This window comes from Salvia splendens, chromosome 6, assembly GCF_004379255.2.
Source record: "Salvia splendens isolate huo1 chromosome 6, SspV2, whole genome shotgun sequence".
In the NCBI taxonomy this organism is placed as follows: Eukaryota; Viridiplantae; Streptophyta; class Magnoliopsida; order Lamiales; family Lamiaceae; genus Salvia; species Salvia splendens.
The window spans coordinates 6472889-6489378 of NC_056037.1; the positions used below are offsets into that span (position 1 = coordinate 6472889).

General features: G+C 41.2%; 2 protein-coding genes across 2 annotated transcripts; one reads left to right on the forward strand and one right to left on the reverse strand.

Moving 5' to 3' along the window:
* The first annotated feature begins 3850 nt into the window (after positions 1-3850).
* Positions 3851-11787, forward strand: LOC121807683. Its single transcript, XM_042207950.1, has 10 exons — positions 3851-5470; positions 6698-7171; positions 7277-7578; positions 7842-8564; positions 8666-8944; positions 9106-9267; positions 9355-10284; positions 10357-10572; positions 10755-11015; positions 11203-11787. The coding sequence occupies exons 1-10, from the start codon at positions 4090-4092 to the stop codon at positions 11530-11532; spliced, it is 5058 nt and encodes a 1685-aa protein (XP_042063884.1). The 5' UTR covers positions 3851-4089; the 3' UTR covers positions 11533-11787.
* A 262-nt stretch (positions 11788-12049) lies between these two features.
* On the reverse strand, positions 12050-16290 carry LOC121810008 (probable sucrose-phosphate synthase 1). The gene is made up of 12 exons (XM_042210880.1): positions 16061-16290; positions 15880-15969; positions 15578-15807; positions 15436-15499; positions 14653-15348; positions 14449-14556; positions 14167-14298; positions 13881-14057; positions 13769-13822; positions 13622-13684; positions 12655-13557; positions 12050-12594 (listed from the first exon to the last, which is right to left on the reverse strand). Exons 1-12 carry the CDS (start codon positions 16241-16243, stop codon positions 12196-12198), a joined length of 3099 nt encoding a protein of 1032 aa, XP_042066814.1. The 5' UTR covers positions 16244-16290; the 3' UTR covers positions 12050-12195.
* Between the last annotated feature and the right edge of the window lie 200 nt (positions 16291-16490).

Below are 16490 nucleotides of genomic sequence, written 5' to 3' on the forward strand. Positions count from 1 at the left end.
TTTAAGTAGTAGAAACAATATTAGTGGATAAAGGGATTTATATTATCAATAATTCTTATATTTCTTAAATTAGAAAATTCACAATTTTCAGAAACGGACTAAAAAGGAAATAGTTCATACTTCCTTTGTCCCTCAATAATTGTCCACTTTAGTTCTGGCACGACTGTAAAGAAATGTTAAGGAAATTGGGTTGAATAGGTTAGTCTCATTTTTATATATTAGTTTTATAATAAAATGCAAGTGAAATGTGAGGTCTACTCATCACTAATGGTAAAAAAGTTAGTGAAATTAATGGGACAGGTGAAATTGCAAAAGTGGACAATTAATGTGCAATAGAGGAAGTAGTACTTATTAGAGACGAATGGAGTATAATATAGGAGCTTCGAGGTACGAGTTTATAGCTAATATCATGTGCTGTTCTATTATAACTACATAAAATTGGTGAATTTTAGAGCATCCTCATCCGTGCTCTTGCCAACGAGAACGGATGTGGGTCCGGACCCACTTTTACTCCTTGCTCTTAGGCAAGAACACAACACCCACATCCGTGCTCTTCCGCAAGAAAATGCTCAAGGGTCCCACCATTCTATTATTCAATTTAAATAAAAACATTTCCACAAAATTAAAATGCATTAAAAATATCCGGAATACTATTACAAATTTAAAAAAAATTAAAAATTACATAATTAAAATCCTAAAAATTAAAAAGTACATAATTAAAATCCTAAAAATTAAAAATTACATAATTAAATTCATAAAATTAAAAAAAAACTCACTACTCGTGGCCGAATTTCGCCCAAATGTGTTTGATTAGGTCTTCTTGTAGCTCAATGTGGGCTCAGGTATCGTGCATTGTGTTCCTTGTTTCGATCCTCTCACCCACCGTCGCATGCACACCTCGGCGTGGGGGAGACCTCGCGGTTGAGCTCCCGGCTTCATCCTCGTCGTAAAAGCTAGCCGCCATCGGTCATTCGTCAGCTATAATCATGTTGTGCAAGATAATACACATGTACATGATGTCAGCGATATTTTTCACGTACCACAGCCGAGACGAGGCCTTCACAATGTTGAATCGGGCTTGGAGGACCCCAAAAGCTCTTTCGACGTATTTCCGAGCAGACTCTTGAAGCTGCGCAAAAAGAACCCGTCTCGGGTCTTGTGGGTTGCTGAGCGTCTTCACGAAAGTCGACCACCTTGGGTAGATACCATCGGCGAGATAGTAACCCATGTGGTATGCATTTCCGTTGACGGTGAAGTCGATCGCCGGTGCTACACCATTCAAAACATCATTGAAGAGTGGTGAAGAATAGAGCACGTTCAAGTCGTTGTTGGATCCGACAATACCAAAATATGCATGCCAAATCCATAGGCGGTAGTCAGCGACCGCTTCAAGGATAAGTGTTGAGCCGTCGCCTTTGTGGCCGCTAAGTGTTGCCCCCTCCAAGCAGTCGAGCAATTCTTCAACCTCCAATGCATGCAGTCAATGCTGCTAGACATGCCCACGGTTCGTAAACCTGCGGTTCTGGTTTCGAGAAATGTGGAACCGGAACCGAACTGTGAGGCTATTTCACGATTCCGGTTTCGATTTGAAAACCAGCGGTTTTTCGCTGTTCCGACTAGATTTCACGATTTTCGACGGTTTTCACGGTTCCGGTTTGGAACCGTCCAGAACCGGTAGTTCCGACACGGTTTCGGTTCGTAAAATTTGGAACCAGAACCGGCCCGCGGTTCAAAATGTGGCGGTTTCTGATCAAGAAAAAAGTCACGGTTCCGGTTCGGAACCGGAACCGGCGATTACGGTTCCGCGGTTAACCGCCGGGACCTAAAACCTTGGGCATCTCTAAATGCTGCCAAGCATACCGGAAAAACCATGGACTGTTTCATGAAGACGAAGCAACCGTTGGCAATTATCGGTGGTGGGTGCCCGAAGGAATTCCTCACCGAAAGCTGAACGAACGCCGTCGCAAAATTTTTAAGGCAAAGGATTCCAGTTGACTCACCGACATGCAAATACTCGTCGAAGAGGTCAACCGTTTGCCCAGTAGCAAGTTGTCGGATGGCATACGTACACTTCTGCAACGCCGAGAGACTTTGCCGACAGGTTGCGTCTGTACTTGTTTGAAAGTATTCAACACAGGCGGATAATGTGTTGACAATACGCATAAACAAGGGTTTTGACATGCGAAAACGGCGCCGAAAGTAATCTTCGGGAAACCGCGGTGGGTCGGAAAAATAGTCGGCAACAAGCCTTTCGTTGGCTCCCTCCCGGTCACAATGGATGTAGCGGCAGGTTGATCTAGTTGGTCGAGGAGGAAGGGCAGAGGTATTCTCGGTGACATAGGCTTAATAGGCGGCACGATATTATTCATAGTATTCTTGTTCTTCGCGCTCCGCTTCCGCAATGAGATTGGTGAAATCCATTTGAGAGGGTTTGAGTGAGAGATGAAGATGTAGATAAGTTGTATGAAAAAATATGAATGAGGGATGAAAGGGAGATGATTTGATGTGAAAAATGGATGATAACTGTGTGTATTTATAGATGATTTTAGGAATAAAAAAATCAAAAAAATTCCAGAAAAACGGTAAAAAATGGCCATATTTTTGGGAATCTGAAAAAAAAAATATTTTTCTGGTATTATTTTCGTTTAAAAAAATGAATTTCCAACGGAAATGCCGTTGGCCAATCAGAACGCACCACGTCAGCTGCTCGCTGGCACGGACGTGCTCGATGCATAGAGCAGCGCCGGGCCAGCGGCAAGAGCGCAGTGGCGAGCAGGCGGTGTCGCGCCGCTGGCACGGAAGGATGGACGCCGTCCTTCAACCGCTGCGGATGCTCTTATATGGCCCGACCTAGCAAAAGAGTTTGGTCACTGATTATGAGAAATTATGAAGTCTTTATTGGTTATCGATTCGTTAGGTAGAAGACACAAGATTAGCTCCAAAATTTTGATTTAGTGGTAATTCATCACAATTCACACGCACATAAAAGAGAATTTTATTACGAATTTTTTCAGAAGTCATTTAGTATTGGTTAATACTATAATTAAGTCTTACCAATGACTACTTAGTAATGTTTTAGCAAATTCTATACGTTTTCGATGAAAAAAAATCCATTGTTATCCCCAACAATAGGACTAGTATTGTTACTTCATTAATTGTATTTCGACTTTTCTGGAGTTGATATTATCCAAAAAAATACTATGATTTTTATTATCATGAACCTAGCTACTTGAAATTTATTTCAGTATAGTAACTAAGATCAATCAAAACCTTTAGCACTCTTTGAAAAAAATAAATTAATTAAATTGAGCTATGTGCAAGTTCAAATAATTGGGCACAATATATGGTTCAACCTAGCAAAAAAGTTTAGTTTTAAAAAATTAGAGGTATATCGCGACAGCTTTATTGAGGTATTAATTAATATGAAAAATTTATGAAGTCTTTATTAGCAGTCGATTCGTTATGCTAAAAACACGTAATTCGCTCTAAAATGCATTTTATATGGCTCAACCGAGCAAATAAGTTTGGTTTCCAAAATTAGAGTTATATTGAGATCGCTTTATCGGGGTATCAATTATTATGAGAAGTTATGAAATCTTTATTAGCTGTCGATTTGTTATGCAGAAGACACGTAATTTGCTCTAATATTTTGATTCGGTGGTGGTTCACACGATTCGCACGAGCATAAAACAGAATTTTGTGATAAATTTATTTGTCATATTTTGCTTATAGTAATCCATATATTAGAAACATGATTCTCAAGGTCACATGTTATTGTAATTAGTAATGGGTATATAATTGTGTGATTTCACAAATTGCATCTGTTTTTGATGAAAAACACAGAGGCATTGTTATCCCTAGTATTAGTATGGTGCAGCACCAGCAGCCTCACTTTTGTCCAAAATCTTAGTAGTACCAATACCCTCGCAGCCATACCCACACAATCATCCCTCTCTCTCTCTCTCTCTCAATTATGATGATGAGCTAACAACATTGAAATCAGATGATATATATATACTGGCAGAGAAGCGATAGATTGTTTCAATTCACAAACTGATTCTCAACAAAACCTAATCAATCATCACTACAATGAAGCACCTCCACCACCACGACGCCGCCGTCTCCTCCTCCGACGCCGCCGCCCCGTCCGCGCCCCCCTCTCCCTCGCCCTCCAATCGCTCATCTGAGAAGCCCTCTGCCGCCGTCGAGGATCCGTGCCGCGACGCCGTCGCCACCTCCTCTTCCTCTTCATCCTCCGCCGCCGCCGCTACCGCCTCCGACTCTGTCGTCGTCGAGCGCCGAGGAGACTACTCCGCAATCTGCAAATGGACTATTGCTAATTTCCCTAAGATCAAATCGCGCGCACTCTGGAGTAAGTATTTCGAAGTCGGGGGTTTCGATTGCCGTTTGCTGATTTACCCCAAGGGTGATTCGCAGGCGCTGCCTGGATACGTTTCTATCTACTTGCAAATCATGGACCCTCGAAACACTGCTTCCTCTAAGTGGGATTGTTTCGCCAGCTACCGCCTCTGCATTGAGAATTTATCCGATGATTCGAAATCCGTGCACCGGGACAGCTGGCATCGGTTTTCCTCCAAGAAGAAGTCCCATGGCTGGTGTGATTTTGCCTCGCTTAATTCACTTCACGACCCTAAGGTTGGATTCTTGCATTTGAATAATGATTGCATACTTATCTCGGCGGATATATTGATACTTCATGAGTCCTTTTCTTTCTCGCGCGATAGCTATGATTTGCAGGCGAATAATGTGTCGTCTATGGGTGGTGGAGGGAACGGACTGGTTGTTGGGGATTCTTTGAGTGGGAAGTTCACTTGGAAAGTGCATAATTTTAGTTTGTTTAAGGAGATGATTAAGACACAGAAAATAATGAGTCCAGTCTTTCCAGCCGGGGAGTGTAATTTGCGGATTAGTGTGTATCAAAGTGTAGTGAGTGGGGTGGAGTATCTGTCCATGTGCTTGGAGAGTAAGGACACAGAGAAGAACTCCTTGGTGACGGATAGAAGTTGCTGGTGTTTGTTTAGGATGTCGGTGTTGAATCAGAAGCTGGGTGCTGGTTCAAACCATGTGCATCGGGATAGCTATGGGAGGTTTGCTGCAGATAATAAAAGTGGGGACAACACGAGTTTGGGTTGGAATGATTACATGAAAATGGTAGACTTTCTGGCTCCCGAATCAGGATTCTTGGTGGATGACACTGCAGTTTTTAGCACTTCATTTCATGTTATTAAGGAGTTGAGCAGTTTCTCTAAGAGTGGTGCTTTGGTTGGTGTTAGGAGCGGGGGTAATGTGAGGAAGTCAGATGGACATATGGGGAAGTTTACCTGGAGAATTGAGAATTTTATCCGCTTAAAGGATCTCTTGAAAAAGAGAAAGATAACTGGCCTTTGCATAAAAAGTAGGAGGTTTCAGATTGGGAATCGGGATTGCCGCCTTATTGTTTACCCCAGAGGTACTTATACATAACTTCACTAAAAAGCCCAAAAAAGTATTGGTTTGCTTAATTTAGTATAACATTTTCCCACTTATGCTCTTCTATACTTGTGGCAATAGGTTGATGTTTGTTCTCTCTATTTCTCTGTTCCAAGAAATGTATGTAATAACGCCGAGTATATTGGTTTGCTATCTGCTTATGTTCTATTATTGGAAATTGCCCTAAAAAGTCATGTATGAATTGTTTCCTAATTAGGGTGAATGATGTGCACTTGCATATACTTACTAGGGTCAGAGATGGTAATGCTTACCTACTTTGTTGTGCCTCTGTCAGGTGCATGTAGATGGATTAGAGAAAGTGCTAGGTATTTCATTACCATTAATCTGTATGACATTGCTTACACCAATGTTAAATTATAAAATTAGGAACTAGCAATTAGCCTGGCATTATAGGCATTTGACTGTGAAGGAACAAAATGGGTAGTACAGAACCATGAATGTTGCATTTTTTGTTTTTATGTAGTACTATTTAAACCATCAATCAGCCACTAATTTTCTATAACGTAGAATACCCTCTTGCATTCAATGGTTTCTGTCTAGAGATCCTGCATAGGACCATGAAGATTTAGCAGCTTGAAATTCTAGGATATTGCAATGCTGGCTTATGAACTTATCCAATTAGTGAACAAGATAAGTATGTGAACATTTCAACATGCTTCGGTGCCTTGTTGTATGGAATTATGAACGGTAATAACTAAATCTGATTGCTGAGCATTCAACTTGCATGTATTTGTCATGTTTAGTAGAGAAAATGACCTTTAAGACCAACCTTGAAGCTGACGTTGTCTGATCTGGGAATCGTCTTCTCTCATTTTTCATTTTTGTCTCTTGCTACTAACTACTAAGTTCTGTGTACCCTTTTCCTCAAATTTCTTCAGCTTCCTTATTTCTGCCGCTTCTATATTTTATTTAGTCAGGAAACACCCCTTGTTCTTGCATTCTTTGTGTATTCATCTATTGAGCTCTTTTATTAGTTTATTTCATGGCCTCTCTCACAGCTGACAGCACATGGGTTGTTTAACATAGAAAAAGTGGCGATGGACGAAGTAATCTTAATAGAGTCCTGAGTATATATCTATGTCATTCAATTATTCAACTTGCGTGTTGAGCTTATATGAAATTTGCTTAACTACCCGTCCTCTTCTGAGTTTTGCACTGATAAATCTTCTTATGCTTCTGATATCAGGGCAGTCTCAGCCACCATGTCACCTTTCAGTGTTTCTTGAAGTTACGGACTCGCGAAATACTAACAGTGAATGGAGTTGTTTTGTGAGCCATCGTTTGTCAGTTATCAATCAAAGGATGGAGGATAAGTCTGTTACTAAAGAATCTCAGAATCGCTATTCCAAGGCTGCCAAGGACTGGGGTTGGCGCGAGTTTGTGACCCTTACTAGTCTCTTTGATCAGGATTCTGGATTTCTAGTCCAGGATACTGTTATCTTCTCTGCTGAGGTTCTTATATTGAAAGAAACATCCACAATGCAGGACTTCACTGATCAAGATACCAACTCACAGAATTTGCCTTCTTCATTAGACAAGGCTGGGAAGAGGAGTTCCTTCACATGGAAGGTGGAGAACTTCTTGTCTTTTAAGGAAATAATGGAAACTAGAAAAATCTTTAGCAAATTCTTTCAGGCTGGTGGCTGTGAGCTTCGAATTGGTGGGTGGTTCTTTAAAAGCTCACGTTTTTAGAATTGCATTACTGTTGCAGATAAGGATTGCTAGTCAATTCTAATTTTTATCGTCCACACCTTTGGTTATGCAGGAATTTATGAGTCCTTTGACACAATATGTATATATCTGGAGAGTGACCAATCAATTGGCTGTGAGCCTGACAAGAATTTTTGGGTGAAGTATAGGATGGCTATTGTGAATCAAAAGAATCCATCCAAAACTGTTTGGAAGGAGTCTTCCATTTGTACAAAGACGTGGAACAACTCCGTTCTTCAATTTATGAAAGTATCAGACATGATGGAAGCTGATGCTGGGTTTTTGCTGCGTGATACGGTTGTCTTTGTCTGTGAAATCCTGGATTGCTGCCCATGGTTTGAGTTTGCTGATCTGGAGGTTAGTTAGTTTTCAAAAATCCTATCCTGCAAAAAATTAGCATGGTTTACATTGGTGAAAGCTTTCAGTCCTGAAATCCTTACTTCTCCTATCCTTCCCCTTGATGTTACTGAGTACCTTCAAAATTAGCTATACTTATGCATAAACCAATGATTTCATATCTTTAGTCCCTATGCTTTTCTCTCTTTGAGAGATGCTTTATTAATATCTTACACATCCCGAATCATGTGCCCATATAACTTGATACATATTCTTATTCTTAGGTTTTAGCTTCTGAAGACGATCAAGATGCTTTGACAACGGACCCTGATGAACTAATTGATTCTGATGATAGTGAAGGTCTAAGTGGAGATGAAGAAGACATCTTCAGAAATCTTCTATCGAGGGCTGGCTTTCACCTTACTTATGGTGATAATCCATCTCAGCCTCAGGTTACTTTGAGAGAAAAACTTCTAATGGATGCTGGAGCAATAGCTGGTTTTCTAACTGGACTCCGTGTTTATCTTGATGACCCTGCAAAAGTAAAACGCTTGCTTCTTCCTACAAAGATATCTGGTAATATTGACAGGAAGAAAATAAATAAGGACGATGAATCTTCACCCAGTCTGATGAATTTGTTGATGGGAGTCAAAGTTTTGCAACAAGCGATAGTTGATTTACTTTTGGATATAATGGTTGAGTGTTGCCAACCATCGGAGGGGACTAGTGATGATTTGTCAGATGCTAGCTCTAAACCTTTTCCAGACAGCAGTGGCGCTATTAGTCCACTAGAGTCTGATGGCGAGAATGAAACAACAGGATCTGCACAGCTTTCTGTGGATGATAGATTAGAGCCTGGAATTGGTGAAAGTGTAAGCGCGTCTGCTGTGCAAAGCTCTGATGTGAACAGGATTAACCTAAGTGCAAAAGCTGTTCCCGGACAGCCTATTTGTCCGCCAGAGACATGTGCTACTATTTCCAATGAAAACCACTCTCATCAATCCAAGGTATGATTGCATTAACTCCTACATTAGTACATATATATATATATATATATACATATCTTATATGCTTTTTGTACAAATTGATTAAAGAGCTTTCCATTCAGGCTAAGTGGCCAGAGCAGTCGGAGGAGCTCCTTGGATTGATTGTCAACTCTCTGAGAGCACTTGATGGAGCTGTCCCACAAGGCTGTCCAGAACCAAGAAGGAGGCCGCAGTCTGCCCAAAAGATTGCTCTTGTATTGGATAAAGCTCCCAAGCATCTACAGCCGGACCTGGTAGCTTTGGTTCCAAAATTAGTTGAGCACTCAGAACACCCACTTGCTGCTTGTGCACTTCTAGAAAGGCTGAAGCAGCCTGATGCAGAACCTGCACTGCGTTTACCCGTAAGATAATCTGCAGCTATTCCACATATTGTTATTTCCTTAGTTGCCAAAACAATTAAGTGTTGATTTGTATCAACGCAACAATTTTCTGAGTTCTCCATCTGCTCAATGTTTGTGCTCGTACTTTTGTAGCTCATTTTAAAAAATCATTACTTTTCCAGGTTTTTGGGGCACTTACTCAGTTAGACTGTAGCAGTGAAGTATGGGAGCGTGTTCTTTTCCAGTCACTGGAGCTTTTGACTGATTCCAATGGTGAAATCCTCGCAGCAACAGTGGATTTTATATTTCAAGCTGCATTGCACAGTCAGCATCTTCTTGAAGCAGTAAGTGGAGAACAAGAGAGAGATCACAGCCTTTCATTTCCTCCTGATTTTTCTTTCCCCTGCTTGACAATATATTTGAATTTGCAGGTGAGATCAATACGAGAGAGACTAAAAAATTTGGGTACTGAGGTCTCTTCATGTGTCTTAGATTGCTTAAGCAGGACCGTAAGTAGTTGTGCAGATATTGCTGAATCTATTATTAGAGATATTGATTGCGATGATGGTGCTAGTGATAGTATGCAATCAGGGATTTTTATATTTGGTGAAAGTGGGCCTGTTTCGGAAAAATTGAATTCAGGAGAAGAGCAACATTTTCATGTTAGTCGTCATTTTTCTGATATTTATCTTCTGATAGAGATGTTATCTATACCTTGCCTTGCAATTGAAGTTTCACAAACTTTTGAGAGAGCCGTAGTTCGTGGCACTTTTGTTCCTCAGTCTGTAGCAATGGTCTTGGAAAGACGCCTTGCTAGACAATTGAATTTGACTTCCCAATATATTGCCGAAAATTTCCAGCAGCCTGATGTAGACACGGATGATGAAGCCATTGAGCAATTGAGAGCTCAAGCAGATGATTTTGCTTCAGTTCTTGGTCTTGCTGACACATTAGCACTTTCCAAGGATCAACGGGTTAAAGGATTTGTAAAAATTCTTTATACCGTATTGTTCAAATGGTATGCTGATGAGACCCACCGATTAAGGATGCTAAAGAGGCTGGTTGATCGTGCAACAAGTACTGCAGATGCTAGTCTTGAAGTAGATTTATATTTGGAGATTTTGGCGATATTAGCATCTGAGGACCAGGAAGTGGTGAGACCAGTCTTGAACATGATGAGGGAGGTTGTTGAGCTTGCAAATGTTGATCGGGCAGCTCTTTGGCATCAGTTATGTGCCAGTGAAGATGAAATTCTTCGTGTCCGTGAAGAAAGAAAGGTGGAAGTAGCTAGTGCTGCTAAAGAAAAAGCTCTTTTATCTCAGAGGCTGGGTGAATATGAGGCTTCTAATAGTCGTCTAAAGGTAATTATTTGCTTTACTAATATTTTCTTGGAAAATTATTGCTAATACTGATAACCCTCCCTGGGCTGGCAGTCTGAAATGAAGGCTGAGATGGACCACTTTGCTCGGGAAAGAAAAGAGCTGGCTCAGCAGATACAAGAAGCAGAGAGTCAAATGGAGTGGGTTCGCTCGGAAAAAGATGACGAGATTACAAAGCTTAAAGCTGAGAAGAGAACTTCTCAGGATCGTCTCCATGATGCAGAAGCACAACTGTCCCAGTTGAAATCTCGAAAACGTGATGAATTAAAGGTCGGTCTGAGTCTGATATCTATTAATGATGTAGGTTTTTCAAAAAACAAAATCTCTGTTTCTCAGTATGATAATTGAAGGACACATCATCCATAATTTTATATTAGGTTGCTTGTGAGCTCTGACCCTGGCAAGGGTATAGTTTCTGTTATAATGTTGCTCTGGTCAACTTTATGTTGCAGAGGGTAATGAAGGAGAAAAATGCTCTTGCTGAGAGACTGAAGAGTGCTGAAGCAGCACGAAAACGGTTTGATGAAGAGTTGAAAAGATTTGCCACAGAAAATGTGACTCGTGAAGAAGTGCGACAATCACTAGAGGATGAGATTTGTAGCCTGAGACAAACAGTTGGGCAAACAGAAGGGGAGAAGCGTGAAAAGGAGGATCAGATTGCTAGATGTGAAGCTTTTATTGATGGGATGGAATCCAAATTGCAGGCCTGCCAGGTTGTGGCTTTAACCCAACTTGTCTATTCGGAGATGCCTATGATAATATCATAATTTCTTAAAATAAATTGATGACTGCTTTTTGTCCTGATGAAATTGTCAATAAGAATTTTTGAGTGTGCAAAATGGGAAATGCATCAATTTGATTATTGAATAACGATAGTGACACATCTTGCTTCTCTGTCAGCAATACATTCGCCACCTTGAGGGCCAACTTCAGGAGGAAATGTCGCGACATGCTCCTCTATATGGTGCTGGCTTGGATGCTTTGTCAATGACGGAGCTGGAAACGCTATCACGCATACATGAAGAAGGGTTGAGGCAGATTCATGCCATCCAACAACGTAAAGCAAGCAGTCCTCTTGTAAGTAGTCACAATCATTCTCACACTCACGGGTGGTTCCCTTCTACTTCACTTCCAATGGCTGTTGGATTGCCTTCTCCTGTCCCAAATGGCAGTGGGATCCATGGCAAGGGTCACACAAATGGTGGTACCGGACCCTGGTTCAGCCAGTAGAGCGGAAGTATAGAATCCATGCCACATGTCCCCGACCGGACATTTGAAATGGTGAGATACACATTTATAGCATACCAAAATCAGTGGATCATTTTCTACTTTTGTTAGTTGGCTTAGGCATTTTAACTGGTAGGCTTTTTGGAGAGCCTCGAGAGAAAAGCTGATACAGTAGATCCCTTTGGGAAAATATTGATCTCTGTAGGCTGTGAATCCAATAGCAATTAAATGCCATAATTGAGTTTTTCTTCTCTTCTATTGATTAGATGCAGTTATTTTTTTTTCAACCCCTTCCTTACCAATGTTAGTTTCCTGACATGCATTGATGAAGTGAAAAATGGGAAGATGAAAAACAGGGTGTGATACATTGATTAGACTTGTAGATTGTGCGAATTGCTTAACAGTAAACGTGGTAAGTTTCCATAAATATTCACACAAAAAGGCTTTAAAGAATTCTAACGTTTTATTTAAGAAATATAAACAACGATTATAATTGTTCTAAAACATAGTAGTATTAAACAAGAAGTGTTGTGTTTATTCAAATTTACTTGCGAGTGGCAAGATGTAAAAATAAAAGAACAAGTGAACGATATAATAACAAAATATTACTAGTACTTATTACAATTAAAAAAAAATTGAAATTGTAATAGAGAAATCGGAAACACATTATTTGAGCTGCGATAGTTTGGCAAGTACTGCTTTGATTCCATCGACGTCAGATTTTTGGCATTGGAGAGTGTTTGGATCATCAGTAGGCAGAACTTGTTGGAGAGGATAGCTTCTGCAGGAGTGAATCTTTTCTGCACTCTTGCAATATCCCTTTACAACTACAGTTTTGTGCATTCCACCAAAGTTTGCCTCATAGTCCGAATCTCCCAACTCTCCTACGAACACCACTACTTTCGACAACTCCATGCCCCATCGAACATGCAGATACCTAAGGGCTTGAGCTCGAGAAGCAAGCACCGGAACCACATTTATCCTTTCCCCGCTTCTGCAGTACACGCCATTGCATCGAAGAGCCTGAATTCTCATCAATCTCCTCAATTCCCTGAAAGGAGGAACCTGCACACAAGATGAGTCAGCTCCAGTTAAGTTCGACTACCATTGAGTTCAGGCACTTACCAATTCTGGATCGCGTACGCTGAATCCGTAGCAATGGCTAGATCCCGAGTCCAGTTCAGTGATAACAGGCCCTTCTTTATCATCTTTTGTTTTCTCATTCACTGAAGCAGCCCACCTCACCAGATTATTCCTCAAGCTATCTCCGCCCCAGAGATAGTCTATGTGAGAATGATAATCTGTATCTACTAAGTACAATGAGTCCGAAGAACTCTGCTCCGGACTTGGAGATGGGAAGTAAATCTCACCCCCACTGTTACAGATAAAGGCGTCAAAATCACTGGCTTTCAGCCAACCCTTGTCAAGATGGCTGTTTATTTCAGATATACTTAACGAAGTGGACAAGATGAAGCCGGTAGAGGGAGAATCCTTGGCTGTGGGATTGGCTGCAAATATGGTCTTAGTGATACCTAGAACATCCGCTACTGAATCACAGTCCACAGAAACTACTATGATCAGTTTCCTCATGTTCAATTTAGGTGACCTGCTGTTTTCTTGTTTCTCATTTGGCGACACCTTCAATGGTGCACTCTTCACCTGTTTTTTACCACTTTCCTTGCCTTTGCTAACTAAATCCTGAATCCCTTCTACAGCCTTGTCTCCATCTAATGAAAGCTTCAAATTTAGTGATAGATCGTGGATATCTCTCAAGGACCCTGAGGGAGAATCACGTTCTGGATCTGCGTATGGGTTGTCTGGCCTTTGCCATTTTGGCTGCCTCTGCTTGCAGCTGGTTATTCGGGATAGATACGTCCTGCAGTGCTCGGGCCACGAGAAACGGTGAATGTTTCTTAATCCGCGCTCCTTACATCTGCCCCAGAGCTGCTTGTCAGCAACCAGCTTCAGAAGAGCATCAGCAATGGACTGCTGATCGTGTGGATCAACCAGCACGCCGTTGTCAAGAACCTGAATGAATTATCAAGTGGTTATCCAACTCGTACCAAAATGTAAAAGAAAATTTCATACCAACCCTGTGAATGTCGACAGGACCTCCATTTTTTGTAGCAACAATTGGCAGACCACGAGCTGCTGCCTGCATATAAACGAGGGATTTTTGATCTCTGAGCTAAATAAATAAAACATATTTGTACAATCATGGAAAGAGAATCTGAGGCACCTCTATTAAGGTAAGGCCAAATGGCTCTATAAAAGCTGGATTTATGAAAACGCCCTGCAAAAGAGGCAGTCAGAACTAATAAAAAACAAATGAAACTTAATGTGATTCGCACCTTTGTCTTGGCTGCTAGACGGTATATTTCAGGGACATCAGATTGCTTGTGATGTTTAGGATATGCAACTTGACCATACAAGTCATATTTGTCGACCAATTTAATTATAGAAAGGAGAACAGAAGAATTTGTAGCAGACATTCCATCAATATCATCCCGGTTCCCCATTATCAAAGTCTGCAATACAGTGAAGTACTTGAAAACAGATAAAAAAGAGTGCCATTCTAACAGAACAAAAAATACTTTTTATAACAAGAGTGACGGCTATCCAATAGATACAACATACGAGGTTTGCAAGATCTCTCAGGGCACGGCACTCCCCAAAAGCTTTGACTAAAGTGATCAAATTCTTCTTTGGGTCTGGCCTAGCAAGAGCAAGTATCATTGGCTTGCGTGGATTGGTAAAGAAGCGCATGATCTGCAGCAATGCAGAAGTAGTATAAATATGACATTTTCACTCAAAGGATATGAAAACCTCCTACCTCATTCTGTATTGATGACAAAAGAAATCATAAAAGCACACCTCTTCACAAAGATACATATTAAGAGCAGGGAAAATATATTAAACCTCTGACCAAATAGGTGGATCTGAACCTCCAGAACTCTCGTTTCCATCTATTTCTCCATCAATATCTTGAACAGAAACATTACGGAACTCCATTCCAGGGGGAATCACCTGAATTTTTTTGATTTTACGTGCATGATTCAAGAATAAAAATGAAGCAAACCAACCCCTACATTTAAATTGAACAGAAATGATGTCAAGACTTACAACCATCCGCGGCATGATCCTTCCAAAGCTACTAACATTTCGTTTTATACGGGCTCTTAGCTTGCGCTCTAAAACAGGATCGAATCCATCATAGAGCCGCCATTGCTCTTCTATTTCCTGTCTTGTGCTTGTGATTATAACTTCAGAAACATCAAGTGAAATCTCCTCAGCCTCAATACGCCGCATAATCTTGTATACTGAATCTATCTCCTCCCTTGACTGCCTCCCTTGCTTCAATAGTTGCTCTAGTTTGTCACGTCCGAGAGAGTGGCCTGTGAAAACCATCGGCACGTTTAGAACACCAGACAAAAGAGCTGCAGAGTTCCCTGCATCAGCATAATGTCCATGGATAGCAATAGGCCAGAGGGGACGCTCGCTGCCAATTTGTTTCCCAAGGACCTTTGACATCTGCATAATGTGGCCGAGTGCACCATCTACAAATTCTGGAATATGAGGCCACAGAACTTCTTTAGAGAGGTACTTATCTCTAGGGCCAAAAGGGATGCGGATTATATAAGCACCGCCGCTCTCCCCAATTTCGTCCATTTGGCTCTCAGGTAACGGATTTAGCATCTCTGTTGGCTCACCATACGTCCAATCTACATCTGGTGCCATTACTTGCCTCGTTAACAAATCAACACGATAAACTCCTGGCATCGAACCTAATGCTCTTGCTAGCTCCACAACATACTTAACCTGAAAAATGGCAGAAAGCAAGTATGCAGGAAGCCAAGTTGAAATAAGCTATTGAAGACATTTGGAGATGGACTCTGTTATGTATACCTGGCCTCCCGTATCAGAATCGCGTCCAAGTTCCATGTTTTCTCCCCTTATCAGTCCATGAAGACTGCAGGTGAAAAGATAGAAGAAAAATCATATACTATTGATTAAAACATAACGCGAAAACAATCTTATAGTACTATACCTGATGAGGACAAGATACAGCTTCTTATCCAAATTTGCCATCGTATCCATAGAACTAACTCTCGACATTCTTCCTCCCTTGATGCTATCACTGTGAGTTAACATCTCACCAACTACATCCCCCTTTTCTCCGTCAGATAAGTCTTCTGACATATCAGCAGCAGCGTGTTTACGGGCCTTTTCACGATCAACGCGCTTCTTCGCCTTGCGCTGTGCTTCTTCGCCCTCAATCTATAAGCGAAAAGACATAATCAACTATCGGCCAAACCAGATTGAATGTTCATCTATACTATTATTACTCACCAGTTTTTTCTTACGTGCCAACGTCCAAATCCTCCAACACATATTCTCCAACCTCGTATTCCGCTCCTCTGAATTCCGAATCGATGATGCCTAGTACATGCAAAGTGCAGAATCGCACAATTCAAGGGGAAATTGCATTTTTCATCAATGAATTCACGAGTAATCGAAATTTGGTACGTACGCGAACCCAGGAGCGGTGGAGATCGGTCTCATTGAAGCCGGTGATGACCTCTTCGACGAAGTATTGGGCGGGGCTGAAGCGGCCGCGCTCCCGCAGCAGCAGAGACGATTTCTGATCATTGATCCCGCTGTCGACGTCGAGGATCGCCTCGAGATAGCTGTTTATCCAGTCGTTTCCAGCCATTTTTCAGCTCGTCGGCGCAAATTGGTGTGTGTGTGTGTGGAAATGGCATCGAGATTAGAATCATTAGATAGAATAGAGAGAGACGGTTATTTGCTGCTGCATGTGATAGGTAGTTGATCAGCCCTAACCGTTTCCCTCGACCCGGATCCGCTTTACCGCCTTCTCAATAGAATCACTACAATTTTTATTTACCCCTCATAAATTACAAATACATTTCTACACTCAATTTATGTAATTATATTTTTAT

Bases quoted from the DNA above. Each gene is read 5' to 3' on its own strand.
- LOC121807683 (XM_042207950.1), top strand. From the start codon at position 4,090: ATGAAGCACCTCCACCACCACGACGCCGCCGTCTCCTCCTCCGACGCC. The intron at 7,172-7,276 runs GTGGGTGGTTCT...TTGGTTATGCAG, and splicing joins TGGCTGTGAGCTTCGAATTG to GAATTTATGAGTCCTTTGAC. The intron at 9,268-9,354 runs GTAAGTGGAGAA...TTGAATTTGCAG, and splicing joins GTCAGCATCTTCTTGAAGCA to GTGAGATCAATACGAGAGAG.
- LOC121810008 (XM_042210880.1), bottom strand. From the start codon at position 16,243: ATGGCTGGAAACGACTGGATAAACAGCTATCTCGAGGCGATCCTCGAC. The intron at 13,558-13,621 runs GTTGGTATGAAA...TAATTCATTCAG, and splicing joins GTCCTGTCGACATTCACAGG to GTTCTTGACAACGGCGTGCT. The intron at 12,595-12,654 runs GTAAGTGCCTGA...TCTTGTGTGCAG, and splicing joins GCGTACGCGATCCAGAATTG to GTTCCTCCTTTCAGGGAATT.